The 17,582-nt window shown below is 42.5% G+C and overlaps 1 protein-coding gene across 1 annotated transcript in view; it reads right to left on the bottom strand.

The window, feature by feature from the left end:
• ttll11 (tubulin tyrosine ligase-like family, member 11) overlaps window positions 1-14,245 on the bottom strand; it is a 74,862-nt gene extending 60,617 nt beyond the window's left edge. Inside the window, exon 1 of the mRNA XM_060912349.1 lies at window positions 12,893-14,245. Coding sequence (XP_060768332.1) covers window positions 12,893-13,297 — 405 coding nt within the window. The 5' untranslated portion in view covers window positions 13,298-14,245. The remainder of the gene's footprint in view (window positions 1-12,892) is intronic.
• Window positions 14,246-17,582: the final 3,337 nt, after the last annotated feature.

Below are 17,582 nucleotides of genomic sequence, written 5' to 3'. Positions count from 1 at the left end.
TGTTTCACAGATGGGATAAGGTTCTTATGCTGGAATGCAGTGTTTTCCTTTCTCCAAACATAACGCTTCTCATTTAAACCAAAAGTTCTATTTTGGTCTCATCCGTCCACAAAACATTTTTCCAATAGCCTTCTCGCTTGTCCACGTGATCTTTAGCAAACTACAGACGAGCAGCAATGTTCTTTTTAGGCCAAGTTTACATTAGACCGTATCTGTCTCGTTTTCTTCGCGGATGCACTGTCCGTTTACATTAAAACGCCTGGAAACGGGAATCCGTCAGGGTCCACGTATTCAATCCAGATCGTGTCTGGTCCGGTGCTGTGTAAACATTGAGAATACGCGGATACGCTGTGCTGAGCTCTAGCTGGCATCGTCATTGGACAACGTCACTGTGACATCCACCTTCCTGATTCGCTGGCGTTGGTCATGTGACGCGACTGCTGAAAAACGGCGCGGACTTCCGCCTTGTATCACCTTTCATTAAAGAGTATAAAAGTATGAAAATACTGCAAATACTGATGCAAATACTGCCCATTGTGTAGTTATGATTGTCTTTAGGCTTGCCATCCTTCCACTTGCAAGTGGTAAGTGACGCGCATGCCTGACATGCACTGAGATCACACACACACAGCGGCTCAGTCCCAAATCACTGCTCGTGCACTCCACTCGCGTGCTCTGTGAGCTGTGCAGGGCTGGAGTGCGCACCCTCCAGAGGGCACTCGCTGTTCAGGGCGGAGTGATTTGGAGCGCAGGATGCCTGTGGAGCCGAGCGTATCCGTGTATTGGCGTTGCTGTGTGCGCGCAAATTGTGTATTGGCGTTGCTGTGTGCACACTAATCGTTTTAAAAACGTTAATCTGATGATCCGCTGATACGGTCTAATGTAAACCCCACCTTAGAGAGAAGTGGCTTTCTCCTTGCAACCCTGCCATGCACACCATTGTTGTTCAGTGTTCTCCTGATGGTGGACTCATGAACATTAACATTAGCCAATGTGAGAGAGGCTTTCAGTTGCTTAGAAGTTACCCTGGGGTTCTTTGTGATCTCGCCGACTATTACACGCCTAGCTCTTGGAGTGTACACAATCTGTCTGACTGTGGATTAGTGGAGTCCAAACTCTTTAGAGATGGTTTTGTAACCTTTTGCTGCCTGATGAGCATCAACAACGCTTTTTCTGAGGTCCTCAGAAATCTCCTTTGTTCGTGCCATGAGCCACTTCCACAAACATGTGTTGTGAAGATCAGACTTTGATAGATCCCTGTTCTTTAAATAAAACAGGGTGCCCACTCACACCTGATTGTCATCCCATTGATTGAAAACACCTACCTCTAATTTCAACTTCAAATTAACTGCTAAACCTAGAGGTTCACATACTTTTGCCACTCACAGATACGCAAGTTAATACTGGATCATTTTCCTCAATAAATAAATGACCAAGTATAATATTTCTGTCTCATTGGTTTAACTGGGTTCCTCTTTATCTACTTTTAGGACTTGTGTGAAAATCTGATGTTGTTTTAGGTCATATTTATGCAGAAATATAGAAAATTCTAAAGGGTTCACAAACTTTCAAGCACCACTGTAGCTATAGTACTAGCCTTTAATTCCTGATGCTAGCTAATAGTGTAGTTTAGCTATTTCTATCTAGCGATAGTACACCGTAGATTTTTTAAATGTATGCTGTTGTGACAATAAATTGATAACACTATAATTTGCATTTTGTCCTTTTAACCTGGCTCCCCATGTCTCAAATATCAAACTGTGCCCATGGTGCTGATACTGTAGTGTTCAACGCATTACTTTTTTTCTGCTACTGTGTTGTCAATTAAAAAAATAAAATAAAATAATAATAATAATAATAATAGTCTGCCTTTTGTTGACTATATGTATGCATCGTGTGTGTGTGTGTGTGTGTGTGTGTGTGTGTGTGTGTGTGTGTGTGTGTGTGTGCCGTAGTTCAGCTTTTGAAATAAACAGCTCAGGGTTTTTCAAGCCTTCTGTGCCTATTTTAGGATGAAATAAAATGTTCTGTTGCATGAAGTGTGTGTAAGAATTGGATTCTGTCACCGTTTAACAGGCTAAAAGAGATAAAGCAGTGTTCCTATATTAGGCGCCTGGCACACACGAGGGAGGTGATCAGATTAGGAATGCGTGCTTGTGGGTTGTGAGGAGGTCATCCTCATTTGAAAACACACACACACACACACGAAGGAAAAAGTTCTATTATGAACAATGACAGTCTCATTACACCCAGGGCATGTCTTTTGAGTCACAGTAAATTATTTTGAATTTTTACCCAAACAATATGCAACTACATAAAAGCAGCTTCCCCACTGGCTTCTGCCTTTTAAGTCCTTCATTGATCTGCAAACGTGGTGGGACAGAAATAAGATTATCCCAAATTAATCACTAATCACGCTTAATCATTTCCTACCTTTAAAGTGTGACCCATATGCTAACGTCAGCAGGCAACACTGAGACACGTTCCTGAGGCATCAAAAACTAGCCATTGTTACCTTATTATTTTAACTTGTGCCTCACTTATCCCTCCCTTTAAAGCACCAATTTCCCTATCCAAAGGAATAATACAGGCAATTTCAGAATAATTGGCACTTCAGGAACATGAACTAAAATGATTGTATTAAAAATGCCTATAAGCCCAATTAAAAACATTTGGAAATTAGCCAGGAAAAGGATGCATGAGCACACTATGGCCCTGCAAAAGGTGGTGAGGAACCCAAAGATCATGTTTACAGAATGGCGCCTTCTAATGTATTCTTGTGATTTCAGGATCATCTATCAGATGCCATCAGCATAACAATCCAAAGAAGCCATTGAAAGCAAGCCACAATATGAACAACAATTGGAATTGTGTTGTGGTTGATTTCTGTTTGGCCTTGTAGACCACTGGCATGAAAAATACCCAGAGCCAGGGTAGAATGTGGTGGTAGCGGCTCATTCGTGTTTTGGGACTGTTTAGATGACTGGAGGTCCAGATGATTCTTGGCACCATGAATAACCCTATGTACCAGAATATTCTGGCCTGAAACTAGGTTTATATGGCCAGGAAATTAAGACATAGCCAGAGATGGATAAAGATATTGTCCCCAAATCCAAATTAAACACTTGATAATGAATATTTTTCAAATGGGCATTTCAGTTTCCTGATTTGAACATGGGGTCTGAATTGAAGAGGAAATTCCACATGCTTGAAATGTTCTGCATGGAAGAGCTTCCAATATCCTCGACAAGTTGGGGGGGGGGGGGGGAATACTGATATCCAGCTAAATGTTTGTGGACACCTGACCATCACAAACATACTGCTAAATAATGAGCAGAACACAATGCTCATTATTTAGCAGCATGATCACTACATCTGTAAATCCCATCTTATAAATAGAACACAATGCATCCTACTCTATCCCATTCTATTCTCCATTTCTATCCATAATGCATTATACTGTCATTCCTAGTCCTTTAAACTGCAACCAGTGATGAGTCTCAGGTCCGGGAGGACTTGAGTATTGGGGAAAGTGGAGTTACCCCTTAATCACCATTGCTCCCAGGTCCGCTCTAACCTGGAGTGGAAGCACCTGCCTGGGTTCCAGCTATGGGTTAAATAGTACATCACCAATAAGGCACTGGCAGCAGGGCGCTTTTCGGTGCAATGTGGCAGATGAACCCAACAGGGTCAGTGGCACACCACCAGATGGCATGCGGAAGAGCTACTCAAATGGCCAATGGATGGCATCACCCGGCAAGTCAGTGGTCACTGCAGGGCAACTTCCATACCTGTCAGGTCTGTGGCACTTTTGTGCACCACTTGTCTCTCTGGACCTCCAGACCTGATGCCAACACGATGAGGGCACGACATCGTTTGTCTTACCTTACTGTACAAGGTGCTTCACAAGGAGAGGAGAATAAGAAAGCCCTGTGGCGATGGAGTAAATATGACAGCAGCAGGTCTGAGAAGCTGTAAGTTGATACAAGGAACTTTACACACAGGCAGCTTGCATTTGATGGTCGTAGCCTCACTGAAGCTCTGGGTAACAGCAGGTTGAGGCAGCATTGCGCATGTCCAGGCAACCCTATTTAGGGAGAGTACTGCGTGTCTTGGAAAGCGAAGCCCCTAGAAAAGGTGAGGTAAAGAAAGTTTACCTAGTCCTTATCTGGTTGGTCCACCATGGCCAGCAGGTCTCCATAATAGCAGTAGAAAGACAAAGAATATGAAATTGATAGCTGGGACTTGGAACGTCCGCACCATGTCAGACAATGATAAGAGACCTGACAGCAGAACAGCCCTGATTGCAAAGGAACTAGATAGTTAGAGCATTGACACTGCTGCACTCCAAGAGACAAGGCCTGAAGGCCAAGGACAAGTGCAAGAGAGCAAATACACCTTCTTCTGAAGTGGGAATACAGACAGAAGAAAAAAAAAATGCAGGAATTGCTTTTGCCATTTCGAATAAGATACCTGGCAAACTGCCATCACTACCAGTGGGAATATCTGAGCAAATCATAAGTTTGTGTGTACCCACAGGGAATCATCATTACCTAAACCTGATCAATGTATATGCACTAGGGCTGCTCGATATTGGAAAAAATCAATATCACGATTTTTTCAGTAAATATCGATATCGCGATTTTTAAAACGATATTTATACACCTTTTTTTAAAGCCCTGATCATCAACACCTGAGGCACCGGGCCACATTTTTATAGTACAGGCCTCATAGGCTACCTGTCAACCCTTCCCGTTGTACCCTGAAACGCCTTTTACTTAAACTATTTACTGTGCAAGCGCGTACTTTGCATAGGTCCTATCGCCTGCACAAGGCTCACGTTCTCCTCACTCAACATTTCCGATCACAGAGGATGGAGCCAGCGCTGGTATTACCAGTGATTACTGCGTAACGTCCACACTGGCTCGTAGCCAGCCAAGGATAAAATCTCTCTCTCACACACACACACACACTACAACGTAAGCTTGTGTGTTGTTAAGACACCAACATTAAAACACGCACACACACGGACTGGCCATTGGGAGTAGCGGGAGTTTGTGGGCCGGCGGAGAAGAAAAAAAAAAAAAAAAAGTTGCGCGCTGGCCTTTAATATGATAAGCAATGTTAACAGTACTGTTAACATTGCTTATCATATTAAAGGCCAGCGCGCAACTGTAATAAACAATGTTAACAGTTTCTTAAAGAAACTTAACATTGCTTATCATATTAAAGGCCAGCGCGCAACTGTTTTGTTTTTTTCTCCGCCGGCCCACACTGAACCACCGGGAAAACTCCCGCTACTCCCGATGGCCAGTCCGTGTGTGAACACGCACAATATAGAGACAAGTCCTTAAGAATTAACATACATGAAAATAGCTCAGCGGCATGTAAACATTCCCTGAAAGTGTAGGTGGCACTGCGGCTAGATGCTACGTGAAATGGCACAAGGCAAACACCATGCGTCGCTCAGTCAACAGACAAAATCCACGAACCCAGTAGTACTCCTACTACTGTGGGCTAGTGTTCTGTGGCCAAAAACACCCTACGCACAGTCATTCCAAAACATCCCCACTAGTTGCAGGTTATGTCTCAAATACAGATATGCGTTGTGGATTAAGCGATTTATTTTCAAGCATCAGGCTTCTCTTCCTTCATCTTCCAAATGTGGACTCCGCTATCTTTTTGGCATGTCAGCATTGAAATACCATTTGCAGAGATATTTCACTCGAAAAGTAAAAGCAACACATGATTAGGGCTACATGATTAGCAGGGGGACACCGTTTTAAGCGCACGGAATTTTAAAAACAATGTAATTACATCTGAGTCCGTCTACATCGCGCAATAAACCCGTCCTTAGCAGAACCTACTTCAAAGCATGATGCTAGCTGCAGATGCACAAGTCAAAATCAAATGAACCCAAGTAAACATGCCGCGGCGGGCAACATTAATAACCAAATTGCCTTACCTTAAAACGCTGCCTTGACCACAGGACGACTCGCAATTATTCCACTTAAATCCACACGGTTTAACACATCTAACACAGCTAGCAAGCTGGATATGTACTAATATTGTTGTGCTTGTTTTCTTCCGTAGATGCCATTTTTACATTACCCAGTCCCACATCCAAAAATATGACGTAAATATGTTAATTGTATTATTATAACTATTAGCAAGCAAATCAAACAACATATTAACAAATCAATATATCAAATCACCCGACACGTATGAAAACAGAAGAATTGATTTTTTACTGTTGCGGAGATATCGCGGGAGTAGAATGGATGACGTATGCAAGGCTACGGTGTGCCTTAGGGGACAGAAGGGTTCGTTTTACCTTACTGTCACGTCAATGTTATTGTTGTTTTATTGCCATTGTAGAAATATTGTGCACGTCCCTTTCGACAAATGACAAAAAATCGTTTCATATCGATATTATGAATTTTGATATCGTTTGACACCAATATCGATATCGCGATAAAAATACGATATATTGCACAGCTCTAATATGCACCTACCATGACCTATCCTGATGAAGAAAAAAAGCCTTCCATCATGAATTAGCTGATGTGGAAGACAGGGTACCTCAAGTAGAGAAGCTTCTGCTCCTGGGAGATTTCAATGCAAGAGTAAGGAATGATCATGTAACATACAGTACAAAGGTACTATTGGGAAATTTGGCAAGGGAAATAGGAACGCAAATAGTGAACTCATACTCAACTTTTGTACTCAACGTGAACTATGCATCATAAATACCTACTTTCGCCAACCAGACAAAAATTACTTCACCTGGTGTCACCCAAGATCTAAACACTTACATCTCCTTGATTATGTCATGACTCGCAGATCCAAAATGAAAGAGATTCTATCAACAAAGGTAATGCGAGGAGCTGAATGCTCAAAAGACCACTATATGGTCCAATCAAAGCTGAGACTCAGACTTGTATTTCCTAGACGTAAGAGAGCAGCCTCCACAACAAATAAGAAACTAGACATAGACAAGTTGAAGAATGATGAGACAGCACAAACTCAAAATAGCTATTACAACTGCTTTACAGGAAAAGGCCCCTGATCAAGAAGACAGAGAAAATGTTGAGGACATGTGACAGTGGCTGAAAGATATTGTGTACACAACTTGGACAGCAGAAGAAAAGTACACCAGACTGGTTTCAAGAACAGGCCAAGCTTTGTTAGAAGAAAAACGTAAAATTTAACACCTACATCTAAAAGAGAACTCCGATAAAAGCATGAAAGCTTTCAAAGATAAAGCGAAAAGTGCAACAAGAAATCACAGCCATGAAAGACAGATAGTGGTGCAAGAAAGCTGAGGAACTACAGGAACTGGCAGACAGGAAAGACTACTATGGTTTATTCGCCGGACTGAAGACTCTATGGACCAAAAAGCAATGTAGTAGCACCAGTGCTAATGGAAGTATATTCCATACAAATCTGGAAGACATAAAAAGAAGGTGGAAGGAGCATTTCTCCAATCTCCAAAACCAGCAAGGGTCAGCCAATCCTGAGGCATGTCGCTGGCTTGAGAGGAGACCAACATGAGATGTGTGTGTACACATCACATCAGAAGAACTTGAGAAAGCACTCAAGGATACTAGATGTGGCAAAGTGCCCTGCCAAGACGGCATCCCAGCTGACGTGTTGAAGCGAGGCAGCCCCAGCCTAACAGCTGCACTCTTAAAACTGTACAATACATGTTGGGAGAACATGTGTCTTCCTCAAGACTTCAAAAGATACACTAATTGTGACCATCTACAAAAAGAAAGGAGAAAGGAGTGAATGTGGAAACCACCGTGGCATATCTCTGCATTCCACTGCAGGCAAGATTCTGGCCAAGATAGTTCTAAACCAAATTAAAAATCTCAGAAGATGTACTTCCAGAAAGTTAATGCGGTTTCAGGGCTGACAGATCTACCTCAGATATGATCTTTACTCTGAGACAACTCCAAGAGAAAGCCATCAAGCAACGTCAACCTCTATGTGGTTTTTGTAGACTTCTCAAATGCCTTTGATACCATTGACCGAGAAACGGTTTGGAAGATACTAGAAGTGTATGGATGTCCGGAAAGACTGATATGACGGCTCATTAAGCTCTTTCATGAGAACATGTCTGGGAAGGTTTCGATCAGAGGGAGACATTAGTGAAGCTTTTTCTGTCAACCATTGTGTCAAACAGAGATGTGTTCTTGCCCCAACATTGTGTATACTCTACCTTATAGCAGTCCTAGAGACTATGGGCACTAACCTAGATAAAGGAGTCTACATCATGACTCGATCAGAAGGAAAACTCTTCAATCTTGCCAGACTCAAGCCCTCAACCAAAACTCAGCAAATTTGCATGCGAGAACTGCTGTACGCAGATGACTCTGCATTTGAAGCAACAGATTTGAATGACATTCAGGAAGTCATTGATCACTTTGCCACAGCTGCAAGCCTCTTCGGATTGAAAATCAATACCACGAAAACAGAACTCCTGTACCAACCCTCACCTGAGCCATAGGCAAGGTCAAACAATGTTGTTTTGGTCAGTGGAACACCTCTTAGGAGTTCTAAGAGTTGTATCTATTTAGGCACTGCAGTTACCAACAAAAACTAATCAGACTTTGAGGTAGACCGCCAGATTCAAGCTGCCACCAAAGCCTTAGGTGCATTACAAAAGCAACTATGGTCTCGCCATGACATCAAGAGAACCACCAAGTTGAAAGTATACAACACCACAGCCTTACCATCTCTGCTTTATGCCACTGAATGCATGACATGCTACCGTAAACATTTCAGGAAACTGACCAGGCTACAACTCTGACACCTGCGTCAAATCCTCAAAATAAGATGGTAGGACAAGGTCCCTGATGTAGAAGTCCTCAGGCGAGCCAATACAGTAAGCGTGGAAGTCCTTATCACAGCCTCCCAACTTCGTTGGGCTGGACACATCTGGTGCATGCCTGACACACGACTACCCAAAGCTGTTTTCTACGGAGAACTGAGCCAAGGAACAAGGAGACAAGGAGGACAGAAACTGAGGTACAAGGACATCTTGAAGAGGAACATGAAAAATGCCGGAATTATTGATCAGATGTGGGAAAGGGATGTCTCAGAGAGTGCAACATGGTGAAACAAAGTTAAAAGTCAACATACTGTACTGCTTTTTGACAAAGATTTCTGTGTTCTTGGCATTTGCTTAAGTGATTTGTTCCAGGCACACGCACTTCCTGGTTAATCTGCTGGCCTGCAAGAATATACCAATTAGTGGCTGCTCTCTCTGATTGGCCGGGAGACCTGTGACCTCACGATCACAATATACCCCCCCACCAAGATGTACACAAAAACATGTACACACCACAACTATGAAATTGTTCAGTTTGATCAGAACAAATTATAGACACAAAAGCCGTACATGCATTACTCTGCTCTTGGACAGTATCGTTTTTAGTAACTTAAGTGTCTTATTTTTCAGTCACTGTCATTACCAATATCACTAATCAAGCACGTACGGATCCTTTTCTTTCATCATTGGTGAACAGCCCAAGACAAAAGGATGAAGCAGATACGGTTCACATGAAACCCAAGGCTTACAAGGAAGGTTTAATATTACTAGAGAGTCTTGACATGCATTCATCATGTGTATAAGTTGCACCAGGCACCCGTCACACAACACGCATGGCTGTGTATGGTTCAGTGTAATGGAATGGGTAATTAATATATTTATAAGAAGCATGGGGTCATTTTTAATACCACAGACAGCAGAACGTAACCGTACCCGAGTGACACAGTTGTGGAAGTGTTGGACAAAATTGATTTGTAAGTGATGGGTGCTAAAATATTCAGCTAAAGCATCAGGCTCACTGGGAATTTGACTCTAGTAACAAAGAGCTATTATTATTATTATTATTATGCACTTCCTCAGTATGTTCAGTAAAGCAATATATTCAGTCATTAGCATATTTCATTAAAATGACAGTTACTCATAATAGTCAAAGAGGAAGTATTTGGTAAAGAATGAAACCCCAAAAGCTTTCGTTTATACGCTCACCAGCCACTTTATTAGGAATACCCATACACTTGCTGTTTTATGCCGTTATGAAGAAAAAGAAGAACTTTATTCACATGCTTGTGAAATTCCTCTCTGCATTTAACCCATCTGAAGCAGTGAAAACACACATACCCAGAGCAGTGGGCAGCCATGCTAACAGCACCCGGGGAGCAGTTGGAGTTAGGTGCCTCGCACAAGGGCACCTCAGCCAAAGGCCATCCCATATTAACCTAACCACGTCTTTGAACTGTGGGGGAAACCGGAGCACCCGGAGGAAACCCATGTAGACATGGGGAGAACATGAAAACTACACACAGAAAGGCCCCCGCCAGTCAGTTCTGGGCTCGAACCCAGAACCTTCTTGCTCTGAGGCGACCATGCTAACCACTTACACCACCGTGCCAGTTATCTAATCAGCCAATCTCTTGACAGCAGCACAATGCATAAAATCATGCAGACACAAATCAAGAGCTTCAGTTAATGTTCACTTCAAACATCAGAATGGGAAAAAATTGTGATCTCTGTGACTTTCACTGTAGCATGGGTGTTGGTTTGAGCCAGATGGACTGGTTTGAGTATTTCAGAAACCGCTGATCTCCTGGGATTTTCACACACAACAGTCTCTAGAGTTTATACAGAATGGTGCAGAAAACAAAAAACATTGAGTGAGTGACAGTTCTATGGGTGGAAATGCCTTGTTGATAAGAGAAGTCAGAGGAAAATGGCCAGATTGGTTCAAGCTGCCAGGAAGGATATAGCAACTCTTTACAAACGTGGTGAGCAGAAAAGCATGTCAGCATGCAACAGTGGGTTCCACTCCTGCATGCAAGAACAGGAATCTTAGAATCAAGCACAAGTTCCTATTAACGTGGTAGGTGACTGTATAACAAATGCTTGACGTATGAGGCATTTCTTTTTATTTCATGTACATCACTGTGAAATTCTTGAATCTGATTGGCCAGAAGGTGCTGAGATCTCTTCTATAACTGCAGCTCTGAAGGTCAACCCGGCTGAAATTCAAATCACAGGTTTATAATGTTGTGCTCCTTCTAATACCCAGACAGCCAGTGGGTTTGGCTCAGAGTTTCTGAGTCGCTTGGTGCAGCTTTCAGTCACAGTTGCATATCGATCACAAAGTGACATCAGGCCAAATTTGGCAGCCGGCTGCAATTCTACACAGTCATCTCTGATCTGGCAACAGACTTCTAAATAACTGCAATTTGCTTGCTGATGTCTCGCGCGCTCTCACTTCACTGACATTAAACAAAACCTCCTGTATCCTGCAGTATACTAACCAAAGAGAATACACTTTCTATTCTATAACAGCAGCTAATTTACACAGACTTGAATGCTGCCTGTAATCTAAGCCTAATAAGAAGCAGATTTTTTTAAAGCTGTCATTTAGGAAAGGAAAAACATACAATCACTGATCTTGTGAGGTTATCTGTGAGAAGCATTCCACTTCCTAGTTTTGAAGCCATTACCACAATATTGTGAGTGATATCATCACAGGGAATGGCAAAATATACTATTTTCAGGAATATAACTTCCTGTAAGGGCAGCACAGTGATGTAGTGGTTAGCACTGTCGCCTCACAGTAAGAAGGTTCTGGGTTCGAGCCCTGTGGCCAATGGGGGCCTTTCTATGTGGCATTTGCATGTTCTCCCTGTGTCTGCGTAGGTTTCCCCCACAGGCCAAAGACATGCAGTTAGGTTAACTGGCTACTCCAAACTGTCCACAGGTGTGAATGGTTGAGAGGAGAAAACCTCTATGATAATCCAGTCGAAGGCAACAGGAAACCACTACTGTAAATCTTACCTAGAAACGCTGATGGCTGAAGCTGCCAGAACAGACATGCCATCAGGCAGAACACTAAAGAAGAAGAACTTCCTGAAAGCTCATCAGATTAAAAAATTAAAAAGAGACACCAATTTTACCAGATGCACTTTTAAGGGGAATATAGAAATCAACTAACTACACAGAACACTATAACACAAGTGGGGCTTCTTGGGGATCTATTTCCGCAGATGCTTTTATCCGGAGCACAGTGAAATTCTGGCGGCACGGTGGCGTAGTGGTTAGCGCTGTCGCCTCACAGCAAGAAGGTCCGGGTTCGACCCCCGTGGCCGGTGAGGGCCTTTCTGTGCAGAGTTTGCATGTTGTCCGCGTGGGTTTCCTCCGGGTGCTCCAGTTTCCCCCACGGTCCAAAGACATGCAGGTTAGGTTAACTGGTGACTCTAAATTGACCGTAGGTTTGAATGTGAGTGTGAATGGTTGTCTATGTGTCAGCCCTGTGATGACCTGGCGACTTGTCCAGGGTGTACCCCGCCTTTCGCCCGTAGTCAGCTGGGATAGGCTCCAGCTTGCCTGCGACCCTGTAGAACAGGATAAAGCGGCTAGAGATAATGAGATGGGAGATGAGACAGTGAAATTCTCTCTTTTTCTCTGCATTTGACACATCTGGGGATGATATACCCAAAGCAGTGGGCAATTGTGCTGCAGCGCCCAGGGAGCAGTTGGTGGTTAGGTGGCTTGTTCAAGGGCACTTCAGCCATTCCTGCTGGTTCAGGGAATCGAACCGTTGATATTTTAGTCCCAAACCTGCTTCTCTAACCTTTAGGTAATGGCTTCCTCAAAACAAGCAGAATATTTGGCCATACTGTGTCCAAAATGTGTATCCCCACCTTGCTCGGTGTTCCCAGGACTGTCTCTGGATCTACCTTGGCTCTGTCCTGAATGTGCTTACTGAACATGAATGAATGAACAAACACTCTTGCAATGTAAACTGCACATTCAGAGGATGGGTTACACCAATCTGGGTGATGTCACAAGTCTTGACATTTCACTCACCTCTTTCCACTTGAGCTGTCTGATGCTGAGCTTGAGCGCCTCAAGAGACGTTTTGGCTTTGGACGTGTCCACCGTAATGGATCTCGCCTTTCTCACGGTTTTGACCGTGTCCTCCTCGTCCTCCTCCTCGGCTCCGTTCGTCTCTGCCTTTCCTGAACCTTTGACAGGATGTACGTGCCTGCGGCGTGCACCTTTTGCCTGGCCGGAAGCACAGGTACGCGGCTTGTTCACAATCACATCCGAACTTCGCTTCATGATCCTGGTTCCTGGTTTGCTCTTAACTTTAGTACAGCTTTTTTCGGTGGTTTCTAGAGCAGGAGGCACGGATGCTGGTGAACACACCAGCAAGTCTCCGGCAGCCTCCACCTGCTCAAGCACTCTGGGCTTCTCATGGTGATCACTCATAATGCCTCAGCTTTCCCATAAGCCTGTTAAATACTGCACTCATCTATCAGATCGAGCTAAATAAACTCACGACACTCAATGCATTGCATTTAGATAGGCTAAAAAGGCACATACCAAATATAATATGCAGCTATCTGATCATTGTTGATGTTCTTGCCAAGTTGATTGCATTTACATTAACTGGCTTTTATGTATTTTAAATAATCACTACACTCCATGCTATGCTTGATTAAAACAGTGGGACATACAGACTACCACACAACTAGTAATTATTTATGCAATTTTATAATCATTTCTAAGGAATTTAAAAAATAAAGCCTCAGTTGAATACTCTGGCAACCCTTCCTTAACATACCAATGAAGCTGAATCCACCTACTAAATCACAGCATATTTTTTCTTATATGTAGACAAATGACAAGTTAAAAGATAACTAGCTATTAATGAGTCTGGATTGTGTTTTCCAGCAATAATGCCAAGGCGAGATTAGTTTTGCTAACAGTGCCAAGCTGACCGCTCCCTTCAGGACAAGCAGCCAAAAAAGGAAGAAAAAAGAAAGAAATACTAAAAAAAAAAAAAAAAACCACAGTTGTTAAATGAAGCAGAAATAAAATCACTAACTTACCTAGCTTGATAAGCACTTATCACTATATACAGTATATAAAAAACAGCATTTAAGAGGCAGCTTTCATCTGTTATTGCATTCACCAGCTAATCTTCTTAATGTTATTATGTTCATCTCGCACACTTTCACTTTAAGACTGAGGCGAGCTGGGGGAGGGAGGGACGGTTCCACCACACATTAAATAATCTGATTTTAGTGTTTTAAAAAAATACCGCTTCATCATAAAGTCATTATCGTAAAGCTTCTAGGTTTCTTCTTGGTCTCCATGCACTAGAAAACAGTCCATGTCCCAAAGCGGAGGATGAAGGCAGGCGGTGTAACCACATTCACCGCTACTGTTTTGGTATCATTAACCAAGCAACGGACGGAAGCCGCAAAGGGACAATTCAGAAACTGCATTTCCTTTTTTAACCACAAGAGGCGCTATTGGTAAAGGCTTCTCGAAATTGTTGGCAGGTTTTTTTTTGTTTATTTTTTTTAGATTAGATTAGATTAGATTAGATTAGATTAGATTAGATTAGATTAGATTAGATTAGATTAGATTAGATTCACTTTATTCATCCCACATCGGGGAAATTCACGTGTTGCAGTAGCAAGAAAATGTCAAACAGATAACAAATAAAACTGAAATATAAATTAGACAAACGAAGGAGGGGCGGCACGGTGGTGTAGTGGTTAGCGCTGTCGCCTCACAGCAAGAAGGTCCTGGGTTCGAGCCCCGGGGCCGGCGAGGGCCTTTCTGTGTGGAGTTTGCATGTTCTCCCCGTGTCCGCGTGGGTTTCCTCCGGGTGCTCCGGTTTCCCCCACAGTCCAAAGACATGCAGGTTAGGTTAACTGGTGACTCTAAATTGACCGTAGGTGTGAATGTGAGTGTGAATGGTTGTCTGTGTCTATGTGTCAGCCCTGTGATGACCTGGCGACTTGTCCAGGGTGTACCCCGCCTTTCGCCCGTAGTCAGCTGGGATAGGCTCCAGCTCGCCTGCGACCCTGTAGAAGGATAAAGCGGCTAGAGATAATGAGATGAGATGAGATGAGACAAACGAAGGATTAAATACAGAGGGCTATTTGCATCATCTACCGTGAAAAAGTATAGAAAAATTGCCTTATTGAGAGGCTCGGAAAAATTGCACATTACAGGTAGACTCTGTATATATATAAGTATGCATGGGGCGGCACGGTGGTGTAGTAGTTAGCGCTGTCGCCTCACAGCAAGAAGGTCCGGGTTCGAGCCCCGTGGCCGGCGAGGGTCTTTCTGTGCGGAGTTTGCATGTTCTCCCCGTGTCCGCGTGGGTTTCCTCCGGGTGCTCCAGTTTCCCCCACAGTCCAAAGACATGCAGGTTAGGTTAATTGGTGACTCTAAATTGACCATAGGTGTGAATGGTTGTCTGTGTCTATGTGTCAGCCCTGTGATGACTTGTCCAGGGTGTACCCCGCCTTTCGCCCGTAGTCAGCTGGGATAGGCTCCAGCTTGCCTGTGACCCTGTAGAACAGGATAAAGCGGCTAGAGATAATGAGATAAGTATGCATAAAAATAGTTTAGGGCCTATATTATTGCACATGATAATTGCATCGATGAGAGATGGCAGAGGTAGTAGTGGTGAAGTAGTGCAAATTAAACGACAAACAGGTTATTGGTGCTACGTTACAAGTTGTGGGTGTTATACAGTCTGACAGCAGCAGGTATGAATGACCTGCGGAACCTCTCCTTCTTACACCGTGGGTGTAGCAGTCTACTACTAAAAGAGCTGCTTAAAGCCCCCACAGCCTCATGTAGGGGGTGAGAGGGGTTATCCATGATTGAGGTCAGCTTGGCTAACATCCTCCTCTCACCCACCACCTCAATGGAGTCCAGAGGACAGTCCAAGACTGAGCCAGCCCTTCTGACCAGTTTATTAAGTTTCTTCCTGTCCCTCTCTGAACTTCCACAGCCCCAGCAGACCACAGCGTAGAAAATTGCTGATGCTACCACAGAGTCATAAAAAGTCCTAAGCAGTGTCCTGCACACACCAAAAGACCTCAGTCTTCTCAAGAGGTGGAGACGACTTTGGCCCTTCTTGTACAGGAAATCTGTGTTGTTAGTCCAGTCCAGTTTGTTGTTGAGGTGAATATCCAGGTATTTGTACTCTATCTTTTGTACTTTGCTCTAGCTTTTGAAATCAATTTATTTTATGATTGAATATTCCAAGTATTCTTTAAATATCTTGTTTTTAATTACCACAAATCATTAATTTAATGATTTTCTTTCCTACTTTATGAACAAAAATATTTTTTTATATTACTACACATGGGTCATCCAAGTGTGATTTAAAATTAAATGTCTTAATACTATAATAATAATTTGTTTCAAGTAATTACTTTAGCAGTGAATGGGGCCAGTTATTTATTTATTAACTATGTAGTTAGCTAAGCCAACTACAATAAAATTAGCTAACTAAAGTAGAATATGTCAACAGCTAGGTAGCTAATAGTAATTACTTGTAACTTTCTGACAAGTAATCTACTCACTCTCAAGGTAACCTAAACATAATCAATTTTTTTCTAAGGTAATGTTAGAACAATTGAAAAACATTACTTCCATGTATTAGATGGGCAAAGGGCGTTGTGCTGAGCTGTGAAATGTCTGACACAAGCACAATTCACAGTTCCCACCAAACGCTGGAGTAAATGCATGCGGGTCGTTTCTGACCCATGTGTGTAAACTTGATGTAGAATTACAAAAGCTGTGCTTGTTCATAACTTAAGAAAGGAAAAATTAAAATGATGATTTGTGCTAAACAAAAACAAGATATTTACTGCATATTTGGAAAAGTAAATGACAAAATGAATTTATTTCAAAAGTATATCATAGAAACACTCAGCCATACATGAAATAACCTGGAAAATGAATGCAGGTCGTTTTTGACCCATGTTGTGCATTAGAAGGGTAGTGATACAAAAAGGGTTTTTATTCAAAAAGTAAGAAAGGAAAAAATAAAATAAGGATGTATGATGATCAAAAACAAGTTAATTGAGGAATACCTTGAATACTGAATGATGGAATTAATTTAGTGCAAAGATATAGAAGATAAAAACTCAGCCGGGTCATTTTTGACCCATGTTTTGCATCAAAGGGTTAATCTTGTTGGTTGGATACTGGACTTTTTGACCAATCGGTCCCAGTGTGTGAGGGTTAATGGCTGCTTTTCAAATCAGCTGAAGTCCCCCTCTGGATCTCCTCAAGGTTGTTGTCTCTCCCCATTACTATACATTCTGTACACTGTCGCAGCAACTATGCAAATAGACACATTATTAAATTTGCTGACGATTCTGTCATTGTGAGTCTTCTTGAAGGGGAGGAGCTAATTCATGGGCCTGTTGTAAATGATTTTGTATCTTGGTGCGATGAATCCTTTCTCCAACTAAATGTGTCAAAAACAAAGGATATGATGATCAGCTTTAGAACGTCCAGTCCTTGTCCTGTAGTAACCAGCATTAAAGGTGTAGATATTGAGCTGGTAAACAGCTATAAATATCTGGGAGTGATTGTGGACAACAAATTAAGCTTTGATGCTCACGTTGCCTCCACAGCAAAAAAAAGTTCAGCAACGGCTCTATTTTTTTGAGGAAAATGTACTCTTTTAATGTTCGCTCAGAGATGATGACCCTCTTTTATAGAAGTTTTA

The sequence above is a fragment of the Neoarius graeffei genome, chromosome 28, assembly GCF_027579695.1.
Source record: "Neoarius graeffei isolate fNeoGra1 chromosome 28, fNeoGra1.pri, whole genome shotgun sequence".
Classification (NCBI taxonomy): Eukaryota; Metazoa; Chordata; class Actinopteri; order Siluriformes; family Ariidae; genus Neoarius; species Neoarius graeffei.
Note: the sequence above shows the minus strand (reverse complement) of the source record. Positions and strands in the feature narration are given on the sequence as shown.